Source organism: Alligator mississippiensis, chromosome 6 (assembly GCF_030867095.1).
Source record: "Alligator mississippiensis isolate rAllMis1 chromosome 6, rAllMis1, whole genome shotgun sequence".
NCBI lineage: Eukaryota > Metazoa > Chordata > Crocodylia > Alligatoridae > Alligator > Alligator mississippiensis.
In genome coordinates, this window is record NC_081829.1 from 10,067,904 (window position 1) to 10,094,744 (window position 26,841).

A 26,841-nucleotide genomic window follows, 5' to 3' on the forward strand; every position below is an offset into this window, starting at 1 on the left:
CCACCTTGTGAGCCACTTTAGAAACAAGATACGTTTCAGTGGTGCGATTTCTTTGCTGAGAGACATGCTGCAGTACACCCTGAGCGACACCAACTGCATCATATGTTTCCACACTCAGGGCAGTGCAGTCTGGGTCACTGCAGATGTCAGGTCTGCTTAGGCCACGGCAGCAATCTTGCCACCCCCCACCAGCTCCCTCCTGATAATGTCCTTTCCTGGACCATGTGCTCACCCATGACAACTGCTCCAAAATTTATCTGACTGTGGCAGGACCAGCCTTGCCCCAGCCCCACAGACAGGTCCTACGCTATTTGTGTACCATCAACACCACTCCAGGGCCTCAGCTGCATCCAGCACTGCTTGAAGCTTGCCTAGGAAACCAACCAACCAGACCACAGAGAGAAATAGAGTTTATTCCTTTGATTAAAAATCTCAGCAAAAAGTACAGCCTGCTCCAGGGCTCTGGTCCTCCTGCTGTCAAATAGACTAAGAAGGGAAATCCTTTGCCCCATTATGCCTTGCAGTTGGACTGTTCACTTTTAACCTCAGTTCTGCACAGGAGTTGAGTCAGACCAGAGCGAAACTCAGCAACAAGTACAGTGTTAAAATGAATGATGGTGATGAACAGGAACAGGACAGCAGTGCTCTTGGCAAGACAGTCCTACCACTGAGTGCTTCCCACTGGAAAAGCAAAGTTACTGCAGCAAAGAAAAGTCAAAAGGTTCAAAGTCCTCTCGAAAGGCTTTGGACAATGCCTCCTCCTCTTCTCTGGTGGACTTGCACTGCCTCCAGTCTGCCCGATCTGGAATATTCAGGATAGCTTCACTAGCCAGGACTTCCCTGTAACCAAAACAATCAGCTGCAGAACTGTTGCAATCTTTGAAGTGCAAGCACATTGCTAGAAATAATAAGACTACAAAATCAAGTACTGTGGGGGCTATCTAAAGACTCATGTTGAATTTAATAGAAAAACTGCCATTTAATTCACGGGGAACGCATCTGAATTGCATTTGAAAGGAAGCAATTCTTATTATTAATTTAGAAATAGGTCTATATAGAGGCATTACCTGCTTCTTTGCTAAAAAGGACAATTTACTGGTAAAAAGTAAATGCAACTAAGACAATACTTTGTACAAACATGATTCTTAATCTCCACACTGAACTTTTCCAGTTCAAACATTTTAAAACGATTTGAATGTAGGGACAGAGATCAGAATATCAAGTAGCAGGTGCACAGAATTTTTGCAGAGGGCAAGAAAATGCAAGCCTCATTCTTTAAACGGAAGGTCTTCTGGTAGTAAGCACAAATATGGGAGTCAAGAGATGTGTATTCACTCTTTGCCATCATACTGCTCTATGATATTGGGTATGTTTGTAAATAGGGATAATACTTACCCCACTTTTGTGAGCGATTGAGATCTAAAACAAAGATTAAGCTTAATAACTTACTGTAAATAAGACAAAGTAGCTGGTAATTCCAGGTTCTACGTATCCCCAGCTTCCTTCTCAATGGTTATTGGTTAAAAAAAAGTATGGGGAGCATATTCAATACATATGTTGTTATTTTACACAAAAGAATTAAGAAGGGAGAAAACAAACCTTCCAAACTGCAAGGGAAAATTTTTCTTAATACGATGAAAAAGCTTCTCCCCTGTATCCAGTTCAACATAAAAATATGGTGTTCCTGGCTGTGCAATCTAGAATAGGGAAAGGAAAGAAATTCTGAAACATTAATCCGCATTTAGCAGACTGACAAAGCTTGGACTCTGAGAAAAATGTGAAAGATGCCAATTATGTAGCTGTTGGTCATTTCCTGTGAGAAAAGCAAGTAGCTGATCTTTAACCACATACCGTTTCTATAGTTCAACTATAATTCCATCCAAAGTACCTGGAAAAAAACTTGTATAAAAGTATGTAATGAATAAAGTAAAAAAATGGCAGTAACTGACAGGAGAAGCTAGAAGAATCAATAGGCAGAAATAAAAACCACGAGATGATTCATCTTTCCAAAAGCCATTTTTTTATCCAGTTCCTATGAGAAACCTGCAGCATGCTTGCCCGCACGTGTGCACGCACATGTGCCACCCGCAATCACCGTCTTAGCTTTTAGCAATTTTTATTTGCGACAGATCTAACAAGTTAACATTTTATATCAGGTGAATGTTAACCCTAGCATGATAGCGTTTGCGATTTTTCCTAAGATTGCCCACCTGCCTCAATGTGCCTGTCATTATGGCAAGCAAAAACATTTTTGGATAAGGTCTTTACAGCATTTGTTAAACCTGAAATTCACCTCATTGATGGCTGAAGCCTCATTTCTGGCTTTTCCATGCCTCTAAGCTTTAATTTCTAGACACTTAGTAGAACAGCAATAATTATCCTGTAAAAAACATAAGGGAACTCCTAGCAAACTGTGTTTTGAGGAGAACTGCTGAGAGCACCTGTCTACAAGAACCGCAAGGGATCTGCCTCAAGTAAAAGGAAGAGAAAGTCACATGGGCAATGTTAATGGCTCCTTAAGACAGTCTGCCTACAGCCATTACTTTCAGAGCTACAGAATACCAGCATATTGCAATATGCTAAGTATCTGCTATTCCAGTTGAAGCCATGTGAAAATCAAGCTTACAGTCCCTTTTACAATAGCTTAACTTTATCATGCAAAGCTACCTTCAGATGAATTACCAAAGCAGAAAAATGCTGAGGCAGAGAAAATGACCAATGAAAGTCTTATTTCTTACTTGCTTGATGTCCGAGTGCTCTGGGAGTTCTAATAATTCAATCTGTTGTTCCTGTGCTTGTACAATAAAGGACTCTTTAATATCTTCAGAAGCACAGCAGGTGAGTGATACAGGAATCACCTAGAGCACATAGGTGCCATTTTCATAACAAGACAAGTAAACAAAACATACTATTGATTTAAAAAAGGCAATAAATCCATCATTGGGGTTTGAACACCCCTCAGTATTGCTCATCATCATGCAAAATAGGTGATCGCCTATCTCTACAGGCTTAAACTTATGAGACAGATCTATTTTCTGTGGGAGTTAGAAGCATAACAGAAAACTGAAAGTCCTAGAACAGTTTTCAAGACAGTCCTCCTCCTCAATACTCTATGTGGTAGTTCGAGGCTGATCTGATACTGTAACTGATCCGCCACAGGAAGACTACCACAATGCATCCTTCAGTATCCAATGCAGCAGAAACTAATCGAGCATCACTATCTGAAGATGTTGGCAAAAAAATCTGTATGTTACAGCAGGCACATGAGGCTCCCAGTCTGTTCAGTTACACAAACAGTAGCGGTACACATGCCAATGTAAAGCTAATAAAACTAAAAGAGAAGGAAAGTCTTATATGGAGTTCTTTTGGCTTTTATCAATTGCCCATACACTGCCCCTCAAACTCAGATCTCTGCATCTGCCGTAATAGGAAACGTTAAGTATGGTCAAGCCACTGCTTTCTAATAAATAACAATGCTACAAGTGTTTTACTTTTGGCCTGCTCTTATCTTTTGATAGGTGGACTTCTATCCACAACTTGGGATGCCATTGAAGGGGTGGAGGGAGAAAAAGAGGCAAGTTTTAAAAGGAACAGGTTAGATATAAGCCTAAGCATACACTGTGTTAGGTTGTAACCTTACCTGCAATTGTAGGTGCTGACTTCTGTAATTTCTTTCAAACAACACATATCTTTTTCCTTTGCTTTGAAAAAACTTCTTTAGAGCAGATTTGTATTTCTCTACTTCTTCCACTACCTCTGAAGAAAGTTCAACTACAGACTGATAATGCCCAATAGGTAAAATAAGAACATGATCATTGGACAAACCACCTTTGGCAAGGGCAAGATAGCACTGAAACAAAACAGAGGGTCAGAAACACATAAGCAGCTTTTCACAGTAGAGTATTACCACGCTATGTTCATTTGCTCCTGAAGACAAAATACATTCAGAGAACCATGCTGTGGCTCAGAGCATGAAGATTCAAAAAAAACTCTATGCCCTACTTAAGAAACCATTTTGTAGCACTCTATCAATTATTAGCTGACTTAGAAAAGGATAAAGAGTTGAAAAAAATACTGCAGATGAATGGGAAAGCTGTTATGCAGGCAGCACAACTGAATTAGGCTTCAGTGAAGTGACAACAAATAGGATTTCTGGATATGATGCAGCATGGAAAAGAGCGTCCTCTTGGACATTCATATTTGAATTTAAAGTAAACAATAAAAGAGTCTGATTGTACAAACACTAATATTCAGTTCAAGGTTGGGTTATAATACAACTGAGTCAACTTTAGGCAAAATGGAAAAGCCAACTATTAGCACTAATTCAACTTAGTTAATGAATCAGGATTTGGGTGATCCTTTATCAAGAGATAAAGTGACTTAAAGAAAAAGATCAACACAGAGTATGAAGTAGAAGATTTATTCCTTGAATCCAGCGAATCAAAACAATTAATTACTTGAGCTGAATTTTTGCTGAAAATCAAAATATTTCCCTAATGAAACAGATTCTTAGCCAAGACCACCTTAGGCTGAGCCTATGCTAGAAAGGTTGTTAGTATAGCAATACAAGGAAGCCCTTCTATTGTACTCATAGCTTATATCATAAATCAGCAAAAAAATGATTTGTCAGTCTAGCTTAACCTTATTTCACGTGGGGAACCAAGACATTTCTACACTGCAGACTTCTGTTAATACATCTGTACAGATTAAGTTATACTAGCAGAACTGAACTCTTACTGCCACTGCTTTTTTTGTTTCTGAGAGAACAATATTACTCTACTGCAGGGGTAGGCAACCTTGTCCTGCTGCAGGCCAGAACAACTCACGCCAGGTCAGAGGTGGGCAGGTGCAAGAGCACCTCAATGCCGAATGCTGCCGAAGCTCCATGTCCATGGCTGGATCCAATGGCTCTATGTGCTGGATTCATAGCCTATGGGCCATACGCTGCATGCCCGTTCTACTGATACAGAGCTAAGCTTCCCAAGGATAGGCAGAGTAGCATGAACAACACTTTGCTCCAATACAATTTTTGGACAGAAATACCACAAAAGCACTCATAATATGGATATGGCCTGAGGTATGCTGTCAGTTGTATGCTTAGATATGCTCTCATACCTATCTACACTAAGACTTCTGCTAGTGTTGAAGCATAATAACCACATATCACACCTACTGAACGTTACTATGCATTGATAAAAGATCTACCGCAGACCTGATTTTGCAGTGATCCTCCAAGCATAAACCAAGATAAAGCAATCCTGGATGAATAAATAGTAAACTAGTAAGCCATCCTCCTGGGGTTCTCTTCACTTAGTTAGGGACATGGGTTTTTTAATTTTTTTTCTGAAGATGACATGGAACTCTAATCACAGAAGTGCAAGCTGATGCCACATGCTAATGGCATCCTTTGTTCAAGCAGGCTGTCAGTGCCTGTTGTGCCAAGGAGGAGAATGCAAGTTGTGAAAATATAATCAGGTTTCTGTGACCTTTTGCTGCCTAACATCCCTTTACTGCATAATTTAGGACATCAGACTGCAGTTTCAAGTCAGCTGTTACACAGCAAGATATGCTGTCACAAGCTTCGGTAGGGCACTGCATTTTTATGTAAAATGTGTGTGCCAGAAGGTACTTACATGTGTACCGATACTAACAACCAAGTGCTTCTCAACCTCAGGGCTGGCAAGGCAAAACCAGCAAGGACCCGTTGGCTGGGCTTTAAATGGGGAAAAAGAAAGAAACAAACAAACCCATAATTCTTAGTGTGAATAGTTCATTCTAAGCGCGAGTCACAGTGCAACACTCAACAGTTAAAATGCTTATATTAACATAAAAATACTCTTTTTGATTAGTAACTGGAAAGTGTACTACGGCTGCGGGCCAACATCCTGTCCATGTATGGAATGTAACATTGCTGCAGATGTCAAGGGACACAATTATGATAAGCATGGTATGGTCACAAAAGAACTGGTGCTACTGTACAACTAGCCAGCAGCAGCATTTTTAAACCAGCTGGGTGTGTGTCTTTAATAATAATGTGTCAGGAAGAATCCAGAAGAGAGTTCTAGCTGACAATAATCCCACATCTGGAAATATAACTATAACAGCACACAAGATATCAGAGAACTCACCAAATTCTTATGCAAACAGAAGAGGTTAGGTTATTTACTGCACAGAAGAGTGCAAGGTCTGAGGCCACAGGTACACTGGTGAACTCATACACCAGTTCAGGTGTATCATCAATAGTTTTAGGGTATAGGGAGATAGATGTAACACTCGATTTGATAACAAAGGATGCTGACATAAATGGTTACAGTATAATAGCTATGTCTACAGGAGTCTAGCAATAAGAGCAGAGCAAAACCACGGCTCCTTTAACCCTGTTTCATTCAGGATCAAAATGAAGGTGCATTAGCTAACTACAGGATCATGAAGAGCTAACACTGTGTTCCTGACTGGCAGCCTCCCCTCCCTTTTAAACACAGCTAAAAGGTATATTTGTCCATACACATATCATCTAGATCCAGACCCAAATTCTGAAACTTGAGGCCTGCACCACCAGGAGCCACATCATGTGAGCCCATCATATTCTTTCCAACTGGAATCCTGTTCTGTCTTGCATTAAGGCAGCGAAGATGCCTGAATTGTGGGGCTGCTTTTGGCTAAGGGATCAAGATGAATCTATTTCTGGAGGCCAGCCTTGTTAGAGTACTCTTTGTAACGTAAATGTCATGTACAATCACTTTATTTGATTATGTTTGAGACCTGTTTTGTAAAGTGTAAAGAAATTAGCTTCCTTCATGTAATTTAAAATGTAATCTTTTATAAGCATGTGAATTGCAAAACATGAAAACCCACTTTGTTTCTATGTTAATGGCACCTTTTGAAACTTAAATAAAACAGCTTCTTTTTTTTTTTTTTTTGCAATTCTAAAACTTGTGAGCATCTCTAATTTAAAACCAATTATATCAATAGATTAGGGTTCTGAATAGGGATGAAACACCCTATTCTGCTTCTTAGGACTTGCCTCTTAGGAATGGACAACTGCACTTTGGGGAAACGGGCAGAACCAAGATAGCTTTCCCTCTGAAGTTCCCACTGGCCCCTTTAGATCAGGGGTGGGCAAAAAGGCAAATCTGGCCAGCAGCTGGATTTCATTTCCCAGTAGCCCCTGCCTGCGTGGCTGGGACCAGTCTCCATGGAGACTGGCCCCAGCAGCATAGGCAGGGCGTGTGGCAGGGCACAGAGCTGCTCCAGAGCCCACCTGGTACCTTGTGGCAGTGACAGTGTGATCCAGAGCCAGGGCAAAGCCGCGATCTTCTGCCTGCATGCCCCTGCCCAGAGCATGCAGGCTGCAGACTGTGGCTCTGCCCTGGCTTTGGATCACACTGTCACCAATGCAAGATCCCAGCCAGGCTCCAGAGCAGCTCCGCTCCCTGCCCCACACCCTGCCAGTGTGGGCGGTGCTATGGGAGGGCTACAGCCACCCCAAAATTCCCTGTAGCCCCCCCCTCTCAGCAGTGCTGCTGCTATTGCCTGTCCTGCACAGGTGGCAGCAGCTGACCCCACCCCACTTCCGCCCACAGCACAGCTCCCCCAGCAAGAGGCTGGCACTGCCGCTGCCTGCCAGCCTGCTGGGGTCAGTCTCCATGGAAACCCTGGCCCTATGCTACCACAGCACAGCTGTTGCTGGAGTCTCCATGGAAATTGGACCCAGACACATGGGTATGGGGCTGCTGGGAAATTGAGTCTACTGCCAGCTGGATCCAGCAGACTTTGCCTCAGACACTAAAATTTAAACCCGAGTTTCTCACTATGACATACTTTTTCCTTCAAATCAGCCAGCCCCCCTTGCTAAATGGGGTATTTGTATTAATCAAGGAAGCTAATTTTCTGCCTGGGATAGTAGCACCCTGCTTTGATTCCTGCTCCACAATGCAGCAACTGTTACCATTCAGACAGCAAGGGAAAGGGATCAAAGTGGCACTCAGGGAAGATGCATAGTTTACCTTGTGAAACACCTGCCAAAAAGGCTGGCCCCCACTGCCATAAGATGCAATTATTTTGTTTTAAGCAGCACTACGGTTCTATCATCACTGATCACTTTTCTGTCGCTCACAGCATTACTGTTTGTATCTTGTATTTAAAGCATAAAACTTTGTGGGGCAAGGGACCAGTCTTTCCCTAATGCTTGCACAGGACCTACCTGCAATGGCTCTCTCCTTCCAGTTGAGTGCTCAGTTACCACCACCACCCCATATTTTGCTCTCAATTTTTCTAACAATAGCTTCAAGGGAGCTCCTAAAAAGCATAAAGGTTCTATACTCACGAGGTTTCCTAGCCTGTTTGGGCTGGAAATGTCTTCCCTCCTTCCCATCTGAGGGCCGCTTCCTTCCTTGCTGTTTGCTCAAATCAAAGAAAAACTGACAAGCTGGTTCTTCCTGTTAAGAAAAATAAAACCAAAGCTGATCATCTCTAAGATTATCTATAAATCGGAGACTTAGAAAAGGTGTTCATTCATTTGCTGAGTAAATATACTGAAGACTAAATGCTTTGACTTTCTCTAGTCGATGAAGCCTCTGTCCACCTAGTTACCACAAGTTCTGCTAATGAAGAGGGTTTTGAAATGTTTTCTACAACAGCTATTCCTTCCCTGCTTCCTCTTTGTTTTATGGATTATTCAGATGCTATTTTGCATTTCCTGCCTGGTGCTAGCTCTAGGCCTTTTTTTTCCTAAAGGCAAAAAGCAGATCACGTATACAAAAGGTAGAACATACAGTACCTCTGCACCTAGGAGCAACTTTGCCTTCTGTGCCTCTTTCCTAGATTTTCGATATGGGTTTTCAGTGACATCCTGTGGTTGTTTCACTAATTCTGCAGAGTCCATCGAGTTCATTGGGAGAATGCTAAATGCATAGAGATACTGGGAAAAAAATAAAACCAGCTTAAAGGAACTGAGATTCAGCCAAGCCAAAAGGTTTTGTAAAGTCAGCTCTGAAAATAAAATGCTGGCCTCACAATGTGTGGTCTGCTACGCAAACAAAAATGTAATGAAGACAGAAAATATTAAATCAGGCCAGAAGAGGACATGTATTAGAAGGCAAATGAAACAGGTCACTTGTGCCAGAAAACAAAGAACCAATAGCCAACTCTACATGCTTAAGTGGCTCGTTCATTTTACATTATCATTATTTTTTAAGAACCTTTCTGAACAGCAGCAGTAACAGCAGCAGTGTTCAGACTTCCTACTACGAAAAGCAGTGGCCAAAACGTGTAAAAGAATATAGGAAAAAAAAAAAAAGATCAAAATAGGGAAAACTGATATTTGTTGCTTGCTTATTTCTCCCACTTATGATTTTTCCTGCCCCAGATCCTTTCTCCAGAAGACCAGATGCTCTTTCAGCAGCAGTCTGCTCCCTGCTGAAAATTTTAGCTTGCTCTTCTATGCAAGTACATATAAAGTATTAACCAGTCTTCAGTTCTGCTTTTTATGTAGAAAAGTGAGGCTAAGTCAGCCGTTGCTGCAGCTTTATGCTCTGAGGCCGTTTAAAACCACGCCGATAATTTTCCTTAAAAACTTACCAACTGCCCTCTTCACTCTTGCCTCCACAAGGCACTTTGTTAAAATTATACATGGGAGTTAGAAAAATTACAGTATGATTTTTCACTACTTGGGTCACCCCAGCCCAGAAGCCTCTTCTAGACATTTGCCCATATACGTATCAGCTGGGTTGGCAGAACGTATCCAGCTTTGCACAGTGTACATGTCTGTCTGTCTAATACTACAGTGCAAGCTTCTGACTTTCCTGGGTGAGGAAACCACCAAGAAGTGCTGAATGCTGCTCATAGCCCTAGCAGCCAAATGGAAATGTATCCACAACCGCAGTAGAGTAAAAAAAATGTACAGGTGAACAGTGAGGGTTAAAACAGCCCTTCAGTAACTTAAAGGGATCTGCTCCCAAGACAAGACAACGACTAATCTTTTTTTCTTAAAAAAACAAACAAACCCTTCTTTCCATTTCCAACTGAAGGGATGTTTGAGCTTGTTCTTCACATGCATTTGCAAGATACACTACTGTCTCAATCATAAAAGTCTGCAGTGCTATTCAAACACCTACTGTGGAATTTTCAGATGGGCTCAGCACTGATCTAACTTTGTCTCTAATGAAGTCAATGCTGAAACTCCCCAAAACTGAGCACTTCCAAAAATCCCATCCCTAGGCTTTAACCACACGTCTGAGTGAACAGAATATCTGTTTTCTTTCTCTCTTCTCCACCCTGCCCTGAACATTTTCAGTTAATTGTAAAAGCTTCCATAATTCTTTAGAGCCTAAAGGAGGTATACCACAGGAGAGTAGAGCCATTTTGAAGAAGGCAGAAGAAAGACAGCAAGGCAGTGGAAAGTGGTTATAAGTTTAATTTCCTATGCAGCTAAAAATTACTTTAACTAGGAGAAGAACGGATGTGTTTCTATATTTTATTGTTAACCCTCACCTCAAACTCAAAGAATTTATTACTTGGGTGAGGAGGAGGTTCTAACTTTGCTCCAATGCAACTCGGCATGTAACTAATATCTGGCAAGACCTACCAACCAGCAACCCTGGCTCTATTCAATCAGTAAATTATGCATCCAGAGATGTGCTCAGTACCACAATGTCTGCATTTAATAGAAGAATAGAATTCAGCATTTGTCATTACCTTCTTCTTGTCTGCATTGCCAACATTGGCAAGAGCTATAAATCTGCTCACATGCTGCGCAGTCTCCTGCAGGACGACATGGTTTCTGTGGGAAATAAGATATTTTAAATGCATTTTTGACAAAATTCAGAACAAGAACAACTCTTAGCACAAACTAATGTTTGGCTGATCAGTGGAAGTAGTCAGTAGGGAGGAAGATATATAGCATGTTGTAAGTGTAGTAGGATTTCCTTCAAACCAAGTTGCCCAAGCAAGGCACAATCTGGGTATTCAAGTCTCAGTTCTACATGGTTTGGAGCTCTCTGGCTCAGATCCAGAACACTTAAGCCTATGCTTAATTGTAAGCAAATCCTTCCACTGAAGTCAGCAATAAAACTCACCAGCTCACGTTAAGCATATACTTAGGTCCTCTGTTGAACCGAGACCAAAGTTTTCACAGCCATGCCAAATTTGGTCCATTGTGTAGGACTTCTGGTGGCAGTAGCTAGTGAGACCAGCTAAACTGACAACAGCTAGTTTAAGTGCAGGGGTGAGAGGATATTTCATATTTTAGGCCCTTGGCAGACATTACACTTAAGATAGGTTTATATTAACTGGTTAATCACATGTGGGGTCAACACAAGAGTCTTAGACTTTAGCCCTATTTTTACTTGAAAGATCTTATCACACTACACAAAAATGACCTCAAATATTATTTCATCATTTAATTCAAACTACTAAAATAATTATGCCATTAGTTACAGTTGTGACATTAAAATTCTGTTTACACTATAAATTGTATTTATTGGCCACTGTCAATAGCAGTCTGAAACACATGCCCTTGAACTGAGGCTGCAAATAGTTCAACTGCTAACATAGCTGGAACCAAGTCGTTCTCAGCACTTGAGTGCCTCAGGATTTGTGTAATAGTGATAAAAGGAGTTCTGTTAAGTCCATACCAGCAGTTACAAGATTTTTCACCCCCAGTTCACTGTTGACAGCTGCTATCAGCAGTAGCTCTGTTTCCCGATAAGAGTTGGTTGGAAGCGGATTATGGTCATAGTCTCCAAGATGCAGCATGGGATAATCATTCTAACCAGTTAAATATTTTTAAAGTACTGAATTACAATGTGACCGTAGCAAATAATTTTAGAGTTTCTTCCCATACCTACTAGAAAGCTAACTTCTATTATGAAATAACAGTGGTTTCACAAGTTCCGACATACCTATAAGGAAGTCTTTCATAATAGGTCTTCTCCAATGCAGCAAAGTGATACCTTGGCTTCAGACTTGTGGCTAGATTAGATACTAACACAGAGCCACATCTCTTAGTATCTATTTCTCCCTACAAAATGCAAATAAAGTTTTATTCTAAAATCTTGTGGGTTTGCAACGCAAAGAAAAGTGGTTCAGCATGGAATTGTGTCCTGTGCATGTTAGAGCCTGCCTAGATAGCCACTGTCGAGTAGCTGAAAAATGCCTACATAATAATGGCATCTTTTTCCTAATCAAGGGTTCAAACCTACCCCCACTGAAATTAACACCTGGTGACCGAGCACCACATCTGTTCCTTGCATATATTCAGAGATGTAACAGCAAAAATGAGTTTCTGCTTTTCATGTCTTCCAGTTCTGAGAAGCCAAACACAGCTGTGGAAGTCAGCCAGAGTCTGCTTCTCCTCGGGTATTACCATGACTTCTAAAAAGAGTTTTAACTACATGTCCTAAACTCCCCAGACACTGTTCTACCACTGTACTGCACACTTAAGTGGACAAAGCACATACTTAGGGTGTGGACATATGTAACATTTGAAATGCTCCAAATGCAGCTGCACTTGAAGCACTTCAGCCATAGACAGATATATAAGCCCCTGCCATGCCACTGACTGGAGTGCTTAAAAAAACCCAATCACTATGGCTACATGCAGCAGCATGCTTTCCAGGCAGGATGTGCAACAGGAGGCTGCTGTGACTTGCAGCTCTGCTCCCTCCCCCTCCTGCCACTGCAGGGAGTTGTTTCCTCCGCAGCTACTTATGGAGTACTTCTGTCATTTTCAGAGCACTTTAAATGGTATGTATATCTGCTCATTTGCATTTGAAACACTTTAAAAGGCATCTGAGGTGCTTCAAATGTTATGCGTGTCCACTCCCCTTTATAAAAACTACAGGGTTGCAGATAAGGAACTGGATATAAATACAGTCTTCATTACAGGGACTTCAAACCAGAAAAAGAGGCTTGTGTTTAGATTACTCTGTGTTTTATACTATTAACAGTAAGCAGGAGGGGAAGGGAGGAAAAAGAGTCCAAATAAAGTATTTTAAGCCTTAAATGAAAAAAATTAGTTGGAATTCACAAAACCCATGATGCCATTTTACAGTCACTTCTGTAAGCAGATGACTACTAACATTTGGAGCACATGTAATATCTGCTTTCTTAGTTACCAGAATTATGGAACCACAAAACAGGGTACAGGCTTTTGACAAGGCAAGTCTAGCTTTTTGTACTTAGGATAGGAGCTATGATTTGAGGATGCATATATGTGGGTAAAGCAAAGTTTTTGGAGTGTCCTGGGAAAATATGGCCCTCTCTCTACCCGTTCCTGAAAGGAAAAAAAAAAGAAAAAAAAAAAGGGAAAAATGATGCAAACTGTTTTCCTTCAGTGAAAGTTCTTCTTTCCTCTCTCTAATCCATCTGCTTTAAACTAAGAAATGTTATACAGCATGACAAAAGAAAGATGGGGACAGGAGGTAGAGAAACAGTAAACACTGCTTTTGCTAAGCTAATCATCTGCAGTAAATGAACAAGGAATAAAAACTGAAAGGGGAACAAACAAGCATTTGCTACAGGCCCTCAGAACAGAAGGAAAGAAAGGACTTCACGTTTCTGAGGTGATCAAAATGTCGTATGCCTGGATATGTTGCAATGCTCACAGCTAAACAAGGACCAAAACATTGTCCCTTCTGTAACTGGAGAAATGTCATGTTCCAGAAAGCAAAGAACTCAAGCTAAGAGAAGCTATCCTTATGTACAGACAGGAAAGAGAAAAGAACACAAAATTGGTAACCATGACATACCAGCATTCAGCATGGCAAGGAACAGAGGAGCAAAAAGTCAGAAAACATCTATATTGAATGGATCCCTCTTTCATTGGAATCCTTTAGACCTAGCCCAGCTCAAACATCTACAAAAAGTAATCCAGTCAGGATGAGTGTAATTTAAATAATATATCATCTTTATTCTACCATGCTACACTCTAGTCCTTCTTGAGCTTCTCTACATAATTTTTATTTTTATTTTTGGAATAATACTACCATATCCATAATGTATTTTGGGGAATCAATAAAACTAAGAACCCAACTAATTTATGTCATCAAGTGTTCAAGGTATGGAAAACAAGGTTTCTTGGGTGAATTTGATATCTTTTATTAGCCCAACCTAAATAGTTGGAGAATATTTATTAAGCAAGCTTTCAGGTTCAAAAACCCTTTGTCAAGGTATGGAAATACACCCAGATAAACAAACTCTATCATGCAATGATATCATGATAAACTATTACGATTTACACCAAATACTGTTTGAAATCCCAGAGTAAACAGGTTTTAGACACTTTAATGTTTTAATTTTGATTGTACAATGCAACTTTATAACAAAGTTAAATTTGCTTGGATGTCTTACCTACACAATTCCTATTAATATGATTGGCTTATGATATAATTCTAAAGCTCAGTTTTCTGGGTTTATAGCATCTAGTTTTGGAATGCTTACAATACCCCTATGATGCACTTTAATAACATCCCTATAGTGATTTTTATCCTAAGATTATCTACAATTTACTCAATTTTAATTCCATATTAATTCATGTGTGTGTCAAAGTCACCATGGATTTTTTTAAATTAAATCGAGTATTAGAATTGTTAATAAAAAAGAGCCAGAGAGAATATTACCACGTGATGTCTAATACTTTGAAGATGTATGGTATCAGCCTTATTTTTTATGTTAATATTTAGGGGCAAATTTACCAACATGCACTAGTTATTTTGTCAGGTACTCTCCAGTATCAATGTATTTATCACCATGGAGCTATAAGTGAATCCTTTAATTTCTAGCCACTTCTTATCTTGATACATTCCTGCTTATTTCCTAAGCTGCTTGGAACAGTGATCACATCACGATTTGCGATGTACTTTCAATGCTCATGGGTACCAAGACCAAAAAAAAAAAAATCCTTCTTGTGCACTGATTCCAGGCTTTCAAAATTTGGGAAGTAATTTCAAATTTTCCAGCCTTCTGGCTGGGAGCCTCAGTTCAGTTTGTAATACTTTTGGTTAAAAACAATGGCACAAACAAAAATTTATCCTCAGAATTCACACAGCAAGAAACAGACAACATTGTGAGTCAGACTACTGCTTACAGAAATAACCACAAGTTTTTAAAACTTTGGCAAAGAACAGTTATTCTCAAGTAACATCAAGGGTGCTCAGGGTACAATGTTCTCTTTACAACATATTTTCAACAGAGAGCATTTAATTCAGTTTTGCACATGAAGTATAATGTAAAAGAGGACTAGGGGTCCAACAGCAAAATGACACTGGAAATGCTAAGAAGTTCTATTATGCAATTTAAGAACACATGGCTAAAGGAACAAGAAGAAAAGGAGAATTCCACACACACACACACACACACACACACACAAAAAGATAACAAAGAACAATACATTAAAAATAATTTAAAAGTTTAAATACCAGGGTTCAACAACAGAGAACCTCAGACACAGTGGCCAGGCACCATTGTAAGTAGGAAAGAGAGCATCACTGGCCCACTTGGTATAGGCTCCAGGCCTTTCCCATCCCCACTGGCTCACAATTTCTGCTCCACTGATAAGAGAACACGAGCTTGAGGAACAGCTGTGATTCTTCTTGCCTCACTTGGGTCTTCCATCCGAATTCCCCTTAGTTTCTACAAATGACTCTGTCCCATAATCTAAAGCCTCACTGCTACAAGCATGGGCCCTGTGAATCATCATCTGTATGCAGCAGACAAAGATTCTTGGCCAAGAAAAAAATTGGCCTGGAGATTAAAAATACAAACTTTAAAGCTATAGTGTTTTTCTCACCTTCACAAAGCAACCCATACCTACCCTATCTTTGACCGAGAGCAAAAAAGAAACCTTTAAGCAAGCAAAAGATTTGAGAATAGGGATGCACCGATTCAATTTTTTTTGGCTGATACCAATGGCCATTTATTAGCCATACCGACAGATACCAACCTGATTGCCAATATGCAGCCTGGCAGCTTGGAGAGCAGCATCCAGCTGGTAAGTCTAGGAGGGGAAGGGAGGGAGGAACAGATCGAGGCCCCCACAGCAAGAGAGGGAATGGGGCTGGGGCAGGGCATGGAGCAGAGCTGTGGGCAGCTCCTCCAGGGGGGAAAGCGCACACTGGGGGAGGTATGGGAGGGTCATGTGTCCCTCTGCCCCGGATGTGTGTGCGCATGCAGGTGGCATTTATTGGGGACATTATCAGCCACATCGGCCACAAAAAGCTGGCTGCTGATAATGTCAATTTTCCTTTCATCGATGCTGATATGATATGGACCAATATATCGGTACACCTCAACCTGAGAAATTTAAGAACTGAAAACTGGGAGAAGGAGGGAGAGGCAGCTTGACAAGAAACAAACTGAACATTATATCTGGTGCTACCTGCATTGACTCGAATCAACTGACATGTAGGAGTAAACTTCATATGGGTCAGCAACATTGAAAAAAGGTAACGAGCAACACTTGCCCAGAATAACGTGTTAGCAGGTATATAAATGTCAATACTGTCTTGGGGTGAATCAGCCAAACAAAGACTTTGGGTAAAGCATACCATGTGCCCAGTTTACCCCCAGATCACTGGACAGAGTCCAAAGAGGAGCCAACTGACGGCCAGTTTGCCTGGAGTTGCCATAGGCTGCTTACACAAGAGTGAAGTGAAAGCTGGCAGCAGAACCACCCATGAGAAAGGATCTTTAGAGGTAACATGACAAACAGGCCACATTGGAATTGGCTCAGCAAAAGCAAAGCACTGGGTTCAGCATATAGTCACAATATTTCAGTACCATTGTAAGAAGTATGACTAGGGTATCATCAGAAAGAGAGCTGCTAGTCTGCAAGGATTTCAGAGCATAAAAAATGCAGAGAAGGGATGCTAGGATGATCAGGGAAACAGAAAACCGAAACTTACAAGAGCTGGGCTTGTTTGGACTAGTAAGAGTGAGGAAAGACATGATTTTTATCTATAAACCCACCAGGACACTAAACAACAGGAAGCCAGGTCAGCTATTTAAGCTCAAGGACAATGCTAGTAAAAGGACAAGACTACCTAAACTATTCATGAATAAACTGAGACTGGAAATTAGAAAAATGTTTCCAACCATCACAGAAGTGAAGACTTGGAACTGATTTCCCATAGGAGCTGGGGGGATAAAGGCCAAACCTGGGTTTGGAACAAGGAACAACGTATAGCAAAAGAGGCCAGGGCTTTGTCACACGTCAACTGCTCTGCATTAACTATGTGCATTACTTTTACCCTGTGGTAAGTGGAAGCTAAAACACAACATTTTAGATCTCTCTGAAAGAGGGATAGGCTCTCGTGTTCATATATTATAAGACGGAGCTTGGTCATTTTATGAATGGGATTTACCCAATGTGGTTGCCTGTAACTGCAGGAGACTTGATTTTATCAATATGTCCCTCCCTGTGCTATAACTGTTCCCCGGCCAGAACATGGGCTCAGGTTCTACTACAGCCGCAGCTACTCAGGACAAAGACTATAACCGAGTCCTTAAAAGGATAAAGAAAAATTATGGACGTGTGAGCTCTACAAGAAGTCAAGGAACTACTCAAGAGGCTGAAAGGACCACTGATTTACCCTTACAAAGGGAGAATTTCAGCTTTTAATCAGAGGTTCAGAAACAGACCTATAGTAAATGATAAAAAGATTACCAGCAGTAGGAAACCAATGGCAGAAGATGTACCTTGACATTACAGAAAGATAAGCTGATGTTTCCAAACATTCTGCTGAAGGGCTGTGACCAAAGTCAAATTATTTAGCACTTCATACACAAGTGTGGAACTAACAATATGTACAAGATCTGCAAGCGAGCTAATCAAGATTCAAAACATTAGCTGGGCATGACTGTGGTTCAAATCTGTAACCCTGAAATAAACCTAGTGAAAAAGAATTAGTCCAAAAGAAAAGCAACTCCATGAGTGATAATTCATTGTCTGGATCCAAGAACACACTGCAGACCTCACATATTTGAGAGTTCATGTACACAGTGGGAAATGTCAAGCACACTCAGGAGAGAAGCCAGTCTGCTAAGATACCCCTAAAGCTTTTATAAAAATCTAAACTTGCAGTGGTAATTCTGTCGGCAAATTGCTAAAGCAAGCAGAAGTCTGAGTGATAATTAATTACATGCTCAATCCATTTCAACTGAATACTTACAGAACTATTTCCAAAATTCCCTACGTCCCTGGGCCAAGGAGATGTCAGCAAAATATCCACACCTTTGAATTTCGGAGTTGATAACAAAGATGTTTGTAATTCCATCACATCCTTGGAGCTAAAACTGTATGCAGGGGTTGGCTCACTCAATGATTCTGTACCGCTCAGGTAGGCAATCTGCAATCCTGATGTGCCATTGAAGATACCTTTACGACCTGTATTAAACAAACATACATATAAAATAGTCACGATTAAGTGCATAAGAAGATTTTATTTTGTGTCATTCTAACAAATCTCTGATTATAGGAAACTCTGGGTAATGTATTAATTGTGGTCAGGACTCAAATGATACAACTCAGGGACTTGAACCCCTTCTCCATAAAAAAAACCATTGAGGCAGTCTTCCCAATTTATTTATTTTTGATTATTCCACTCTCTCCCCACAGTAATGTTGCCATCAAATGCCCAGTATAGCAAATTATCAACAAAATTATAATACAAGAACTAGGGGCTTATGGTTGAAAATTTAATTGTGAAATCAGGAAATTCAGACCCAGGGTTCCCAAAGAATCGTAACTCTGATCTTTAAACACATACCTTAATATACAGTATGTCATTATATGCAAAGTTCAATGCTACCCTTGTACATTTAAGAAAGAGGCAAATGAAAAGGTACAGTTCCTTTCCCCTCTATCTAAAGATACTATTTACCAAATATGTTGGCATAATACAATGAGCATGATCACAAATTGAAGAACCTCACTATAAGGAACACACAAAGGGTAAACATTAGATAAAGCCAAAATAGAAATCTACATTAGCTAAAGACTGGCAAGTAAGATACTCTGACAGGCTCTAAAGGGGTGCAAAAATGTTAAGGTTATTGTTTAACCCTTTAATCTGCAAGGCTTCATATGCCAAAGGCTTTATGAGTGGTACAGCAGCATCTACATTAAGCTATGCATTTAAACAAAAACAAGTTTGAAATCAATGAGTTCCTATCTTTTTGGCTGTTATGTTTGGCCTGAAGCATTTTTTAGTACATTAACAGCACATGTTTACGTAAAAAGGCTTTATTGTGACGCTTCCTACTGTGGCAATACAAAATAGAAGCACTAGACATACTCCTTAGAATTATCTCAATTGTGATAGATTCCTTTTACTGGTAGCATCGATATTTTAGGACCATTTTATCCTGTTACAACCTAAATCTGCAAATTGCCTCAGCAGGAGTTTAAGAAAAACAATGAATAAATCTGTTAGATTAGGCAGAGGGGAAGTGTGCTGTCAATTCAGACAGGACAAGGGTTTATTTGGCTTAGCTAAAATCCTAGATGTTATATGGAAAGCTGTCACTTTCCCCTATAGGAGGCAAAAATCAAACACATTTGAGGAAGGCAAATACAGGTTGGGTCTCAGACAAGTTTAGAGCACTGTTCTGGCTCAATAATGTATGATAGAGTGAGTTGTTTGACTGCACCTTCAACAAATACCTGAATATAATACATTACCTGTCAGCTTCTACACTTCAGTGCAGGAGACAGCAGAGCTTGGAAAGCAAGAAAACATCAGACCTGCTGACTGCCACCAGCAAGTTAGGTTTGTAGAGGACAGACAGTGAGGTGAGAACTGTGAGGGGACATTCCAAAGACTAAAGGGAGGAATGCTCACCTTGGGGTGGGTAGGATACTTAGAGATGGGCTTTAACACTTCAGTACAAACTGTGCATGTGGGATATGGGAGAGAGTTTAGCTATTGCTCCAAATGCAATAAATGCATAACTGAATTAGAGAGTGCAGAACTGAATATTTATTAGCACAAAAAGGGGTCCCTCCCAACAGAATTGGCAACTTCATCAAAACTTCTCCCTGGGCTATTCAGGTTAGAGTGCCAATAGGCTGGGAAGTATAATGGAGCACAAGATTCATAGTTGATCGCCTTAAAGTACAGAAAAGGATTTTACCCAAACTTTCCAAAAATCAATTCATCTTGGACTTAAAAACCAAGTCTCAGAAATATTAGTTGAAACAATTTCTGGAGAAAAGAGGTTTGGAACAAAAAGGCCATAACTACAGCAAAACTTTAATTTGAACATTCCAGCAGAAATAAATTCATATCAGATTCACATCACAGAATATCTATACCATTACCTAAGTAAGTAATGTTTTCAGCTAATTCACATCCACTGACATCTGGAAAATAATGTACAGTCTCTTGATTATTGGCTCCCAACACATAGGTCTGAATAGGTGCTGAGGAAGAAATACACAAGATTAGAATCCAGTTATTTCAGAAGCATAACAATTATTTTATCCTGCAGTTCCTAAGGAAATCCCTTCAAATCCTGTTTCCCAAGTTAAGATTCATTATAGAAAAAACAATGGACTGTAGTTATACATCCCCACATCTAAATTAATAAATATTGCATGTGTGTTCCTTTTTTCCCCTTTCTGCAACCATCCAGGAGAGAACTTGGCCCTGCACCTATTTCCCATTTTGTACTCGGGACAGTTTTCCCAGAGACCCACAACTAGGTCAATTCAAACCAAGATTTTTCTTCTCCAGCTTGCAAACAATTTTCTTTTATAATACCACCCAGAAACCCCATCAAAAAACAACCACATTTTGATGGACTTGTACAGATAAGAAACAGTTTGGAAACAACCCCTATACACTAGGCAGGATAAAAGAGACAGAGTGAGGGGAATCGGGAGGCTGAGTTAACAAAGCTTAGCAGGAAAACAATTCATAGCACTCTGCTTACTAACCAATGCCACAGGTAGGCTCCAATGAGAAATTTCACAAGATAAAGGTGATAGGCTTTACAAGTTTTCCCCAGGTAGCTTCTTTCCTAAGTGGGGTAGAGGGCTAGGAAGCACACCAAAGGGGGAAATCAGGGAGAAGCAGACAGACAAGCTATCAGGTAGTAAGTTGTACAGAATTCCACAGAGGGAAAAAATTGTGACTTACACTCATGGGACTGAGCGATAGCACAGCTGTGTGGAAACGGTCCTCACATGCCTCTCCTGTTCTGGCTATAGATTACTTAAAGTACTTTTGGACCTGATAGATGCTTGTACAGGTAAAATGAACCAATGAGCACCTCCAAGATGGAAAGTCAAAAGGGAAAGTGCTCTACCTCTGATTTTTTATTTTTTTACCAATAGTTCATTTTAAAGAAACACCACCACACATACCTTGCTAATGCTGCTAGGAGGAGACCACTCAACAATAGGAAATCAGTATGGCTTGCTATTACTCATCATCAGCCTGAGCTACCCATCAATCAATGTCAAGGAGGAAACAACCCAGCCTTGCTGACTGGCAGAGAAATTATACAGAGAGCAATAAACTGATCAGGAACAGCAAAAGATACAGACCAAACATTACAGGGACTGGTATGCAAGAGGGACTAGCGAATATTCCTCACAGCAGCACACATCCCAAAGCCCTCCATATGCATGCAGTCACTGGAAGCAGGCAACAAGGAGCTGGAATGGGAAGCAGATACAAATGCAAACCCTCATCCTTTCAGCACCACTAAGCAGTGCCATCAAGTTTCCATAAGCAACAGCTAAATAGTGTATATGCCACACAGCCCCCTGACATTCTGGACTCCTTATTCAGCTCAGAGGAGTAAGATTAGAATTGTTCACCAATCAAACAAGCAACGCAATACAGGAATTAGATGTATGCTGAAGACCCTGTTCAGTAAAATCTGAGGCTGTGTCCAGCAACATCCCAGGCCTTGTACTCATCCTTACCTTTCTTGACACCTGCCTGGTACTCCTTCCACTCTGTTTCTGAAGCAGAACCAAAGAAATTTCCAACACATAACAGCATCTAAAATCATTAAAAAATAATGGAAGAACTCTTTATGGTGTTAAATTATAAAATATGGCTGCCTAGATATTCTGCCTTATTGTCAAGCATTTGAGTTCAAGGTGTAAACCTAAGGAAGTGATACTCCCGCTGTACTCAGCACTGGTGAGACTGCAGTTGGAGTACTGCATCCAGTCCTGGATGCTACACTTCAATAAGGACGTGGAAAAACTTGAGAGGGTCCAGAAAAGAGCCATACGAGGAAAGGCTGAAGGACCTGGGCCTCTTTAGTCTAAAAAAAAGAAGGTTGAGAAGGGACTTGATAGTGGCTTATCGCTATATCAGAGGAGTACATTAGGAGCTTGGTGAACAACTATTCATTAGGGCACCCCCGGGGAAAACCAGGACCAACGGTATAAACTTCTGGAAGGCTGCCTCAGGCTTAATACCAGGAAAACCTCCTTCACAGTCAGCGTGTCCAGACTGTGGAATAAGCTCCCTCCAGAGGTGGTGCAGTCACCTACCCTGGAGGTTTTCAAGAGGAGACAGGACAGTCACCTCGCTGGGGTCACCTAACCCGTTGTCTTCCTGCCTAGAGTGGGGAGCTGGACCCGATGACCTCCGAGGTCCCTTCCGCCCCTGACATCTATGAATTTCCCTCTTTATGTATAAAGGCTCATCAGAAAGGATAAATACTGGGTTCTTGTCTGGGTTGGACTAGATGACCTTGTCAGGTCCCTTCCAGCCCTACTTTCCTGAATGTGCTTCCAATAAAGGAACCATATTAGGAGGTTATCAAGACTGTTATACCAATTAATTAGAAGGTGCTTAGGACGCTAAAGTATTACTGATTTTGTTGACCAAACTCTAAAATTGGCTGCTTAGGCTGCAACAAGACTGTTGCTTTTTTAGACACCACTACTACCTGGGAGGGAGGACGGTCACTTTATAATCCCTGGGCCAGGGGGCGGTGGACAGTGTTAACTCCCCGGGTGCCAAAGCCGCACTGAAACAGCAGCTTCAGCAGGTCGGGAGATGAGTGCGGCGCGGCGCGGCACGGCACGGCACGGCACGGCGTGGCGCAGCACAGCAGGGGCTGCCGGCAGCTGCGGCAACGAGCCCTCTGGGACGAAACAGGCCCGGGGATACAGGTGGCCCAGCTCGCTAGAAGCCCTGGCGGCTGCAGGGTCCACCCCAGGACCGGTCGCTCGGTACCTCTGCGCTGGCGCGCGGAGCGGGAGCAGGAGCCCCGCAAGCCTTACCTCAAACTCGCCGCTTTTCTTCTGCACGGCTCGCACCCTGCTGAACAACGCGTCCAGCTTCCCTTCCACGTCCCCACAGGCCAGGCTAGGGAGAGAAGCACAGACAAGGCAGCTCCAGCAAAGGTGCGTGTTTACAACCCGACGTGGCAACATCCAGGACGACGACGACGACGACAGGCCCCGCACCCCACTCCCCCGGGTCCCGCCGCCGCCGACTCAGGCCGATTCCCTCCAACATAGCGAGTGCCCCGCGGCGCTTCCCGCAGCCTCGCGCCGCGCCCGACCCGGCCCGGCCCCGCTCACACTCTGAGGGGCGCCCCCGCCATCTCGAGTCCCCGCCAGGAGCCCCGCGCCGGAAGTCCCGCCCCCGCGCAGCCCTGTTCTTGGCAGACTTCCGGGTGCGGTGGTAAGAAGCCTGCCCCCGGAGCACGCGCTCGCGCTCGCAGGTTCCGCCCCGCCCGGGGAACGGGCTCCCGGCTCGCTGCTTTCCCGGGAAGCCTCCGCGCTGAACGCTGCCCTGGGCGCCTCGGCGGCCTTTCCGCTGATCAGTGTCTGTGCCCCACAAAGCCGCCCCCCCTCGACGTGACCCTGTGCACCGCCCAGAGACTCCCCCCCGCCCCTGCGGCATCGCCCCACCCCCCGCACGGGCTGCCCCTGCCGGCAGGGGGCGCGGGTGCTGAGTGGGCACTTGCAGCAGAGTGGAGAATTGGGGACATTTCTTCTCTAAGGCCTAGAAGGACCAAAAGATGCTCATGGCTGCAAAGGCGGCCACCGAGGTGACCTGAAGAGAGGACAGCGACTGGACACAAAGGCAGGAGGATGTGCGTGGGAGAGGACCAGTTATGGAAGCCGCCGTCAATATGAAACGTTGCCTTCTAGAGCGAGCGGGAGAGAGGATGGGAGGACTAGCCGTGCAGCTGGAGGCAGTGGTGTTGTCTGGATGAGGACCTGAAGGAGGAGAGAAGACGGGATGGTCTACAAACCATGATTTGTCTACAGTTGGAGAACAACGGGACCCAGAAAGCAACCCACTAAATACAAGTTGAACGTGGTCGCAAGGACAAGACAAAAGGAAGACATTTGCTAGCAGAGGAAACACAGAATTGATGAAGTTTCCTGCAAAGCAGGCTGAGATGGAGAAGAAAGCAAGCCAGTCTCCACAGATCAAAGAAAGAGGTAATGCAGACAGCTGAGAACCAGAGCCCAAGGAGCAAAGAGGATGTTACACAGGTGATTGGGAAAGATAACAGAAGATGGAGTGACCTGCTGACAGAAAAGTGCAAAAGGGAGAGAACCTGAGACTCTCACCACCACCAAGAAAGTGTGAAATCACAATTGAAAACTTTGCAGTAAGATGAATCCACAGGTCCATCACCAGAGTGGATCCAGAGAAGACCAGAACAAGAACACAAGATATGCACCTGAGCCTGAAATGATGCTGATGTGCAAAGAGAAAAATGCACCGATGGTCTGCACGCCAGGACAAACAACACTAGCAGATTCCTGCACAAGTGGATTGGACACGACCGTGCCAGGCTGCAGGTGTTCTAACGAGCAAAGGCTCAGTTAAGCTTCAGCAGAATTCCTCTGGTCCCTAGAGAAAGGTGAAGAAGGCGTGACAAGATGATGATCAGCAGATGGATCAAAAATTGGTTCAATGAAGAATGTTTTGGGGTGTTGAGGATAAATTCCTGAAAAGAGGATTCTTCTTAAAAGATGCACTACCCCTGAGTCCCTGGAGAAGTAACCTGGAAATGAGGCTGTCAAAGTCCTTTCCTTGAGGGCATTGTCTGTGGTGTCCTTGGCCCTACTCTGACTCATGCCCTTAATGTATTCCCTCTTGCATTCCAACTTTTGGTCAGGGCAGGATGCCTCTCCCCTTTTCTGACAGCTCAGTACTTGATGCTTGGAGCCAGCAGCACTAGCTCTTTTCCGCTCTTTTGGAGCCGACTGACAGACTTTGAGGCACTGGAACCATCCCCAGGGGACTGATCTATGGACAAGCCATATGCTCTGTCGGGGCTGTGTAGAGAGAGGGGCTTCTCACTGGAGAAGCAGGAATAAACTAACCTGAGAAATAAGACAAAAAGGAGGCTTCCATGCCCGGTACAGTGAGTGAGCCAATTGGGTCCCACACTCCCAGGCCCTGGCCCCTAAAGGTCTTGCTCCAGCTCTCCTCCATCCTTTCCAGCCAGCAGCACAGCCCTCAATGTGTCAGAGACAGACTGAGAAGGCAGCCTTTAATATAACAAGGTTAGATTCGCAACATCTTGCTCTTTAGCAGGACAGACACCTTATAAAGGCCTAAAGGAATGTCCTTCCAGAGGACTAAATCTTTTCTTCTGATTACAGTAACCAGCCACAGAAAGTCAGCTCTTCTCAATGGCAACAATAACCACCACTCAGAAATGGGAGCCTCTCCCTTACAAATGTGTTTCCTCACCTTCCACTGCAGGCCGCTCATCACTCTAACATGCTCCCCTCTTTAGTTGATCTGTTCCCTATCTCATCCCCCCCATATCAAGGTTTTGGCATTGCTAGTTACTGCCTACTCGTCCTATATGTCCAATAGAGACTACACTTTTGCAATAGCTCTGAGAGGAGCAGATTTAAGCCATTTAAGCACAGCTGCTTTCCAGTCTGGCCAGTTATTTGTCTTTCCTGACACTTTTGGAAAGGAGTGGGAAGGGTGTGTTGTATTTCCAATTAAAACAAAAGCAACCAAAAAGAAGAGGCCATGTGCTGAATTCACCAACATGCAATATTTTCAACACTAGGCAGAGGTGAACATGGGTACAGTAGCACGCTGCATGTCCATAACGATAGATTTCTGACCATGGCTGCTGTATTAATTTCCTACCATGGTCAGGATGATCATGTTGTTTCAGTTTTCAATGGAAAACACCTATATCCTTTTCATTCTTTCTGGATTTTGCCAGCAGTCATTACTTGCCCATCAACCCCTTTGCCTGCCGGTGCTCAGTCCAGTTTCTTTTTTTCTATGTTAATGATGAGCTGTAAACATGAATGAATATAAGCTGTGGACATGTGATAAACCCTAACAACATGCTGATTTCCCATTCCAAAGGGTGCACCACAGTGGTTCTGAGCCTTTCCCTTATACTTGAGGTCACTCTGCTCTAATAAACCTGATCCAACTTTCAGTGTAAGATATTGCCATCAACTTCAGTGGGAGCAGGAATAGGCCTCAGGTCTCCACAGTATTTTGAACAACCAAAAAAAGTTAATGGGGCTTGTTTCTGTAGTCTTGCCTTGTACAGCACTATAGTGGAAGGGCAGTTAATTCCCTAGAGAAGGAAATAAAAGCCCAAAACCTAGAAAATCACTACAGTTAAGTTAGAGTCACAAGTGTGTAAGGGATGTCAGAGCTGTAGCTTTTAAAGGGCCTGCTTTCACCAGAAGACGCTGTTCCTATCATCTTGATCCAACCCCGCCTCTAAAGAGCTGACTGGTCAGAGAAACCAAACACATGACAACTCCTTTTTCAGTGCATTTTGAGGAGGCTTCAAACTATACTGACAGAAGCAAAGCTTGCCTGGACCCTGGTTTTTCTCCTGGTCAACAGCAGA

At 42.5% G+C, this 26,841-nt stretch overlaps 1 protein-coding gene and 1 non-coding gene across 6 annotated transcripts; both read right to left on the reverse strand.

Annotated features, from left to right (window-relative positions):
• Positions 1–397: 397 nt before the first annotated feature.
• Positions 398–23,633, reverse strand: CWF19L1 (CWF19 like cell cycle control factor 1). Of its 5 annotated transcripts, XM_006267157.4 has the most exons (14): positions 23,555–23,632; positions 23,252–23,336; positions 21,932–22,010; positions 20,318–20,419; positions 18,168–18,382; positions 11,901–12,019; positions 10,696–10,780; positions 8,780–8,920; positions 8,327–8,438; positions 5,634–5,713; positions 3,641–3,850; positions 2,739–2,858; positions 1,600–1,697; positions 398–840 (listed from the first exon to the last, which is right to left on the reverse strand). In XM_006267157.4, exons 1-14 carry the CDS (start codon positions 23,575–23,577, stop codon positions 696–698), a joined length of 1,614 nt encoding a protein of 537 aa, XP_006267219.1. In that variant the 5' UTR covers positions 23,578–23,632; the 3' UTR covers positions 398–695. The 5 variants fall into 5 exon arrangements, with proteins under 5 accessions (XP_006267219.1, XP_019344021.1, XP_019344025.1 ...); XM_019488476.2 differs by lacking the exon at positions 2,739–2,858 and having other exon boundaries at positions 23,555–23,633; XM_019488480.2 differs by lacking the exon at positions 23,555–23,632 and having other exon boundaries at positions 23,252–23,462.
• On the reverse strand, positions 3,034–3,175 carry LOC132251304 (small nucleolar RNA SNORA12). Its single transcript, XR_009463249.1, has one exon. It is a non-coding gene; the product is annotated as a small nucleolar RNA SNORA12 (small nucleolar RNA).
• Positions 23,634–26,841: the final 3,208 nt, after the last annotated feature.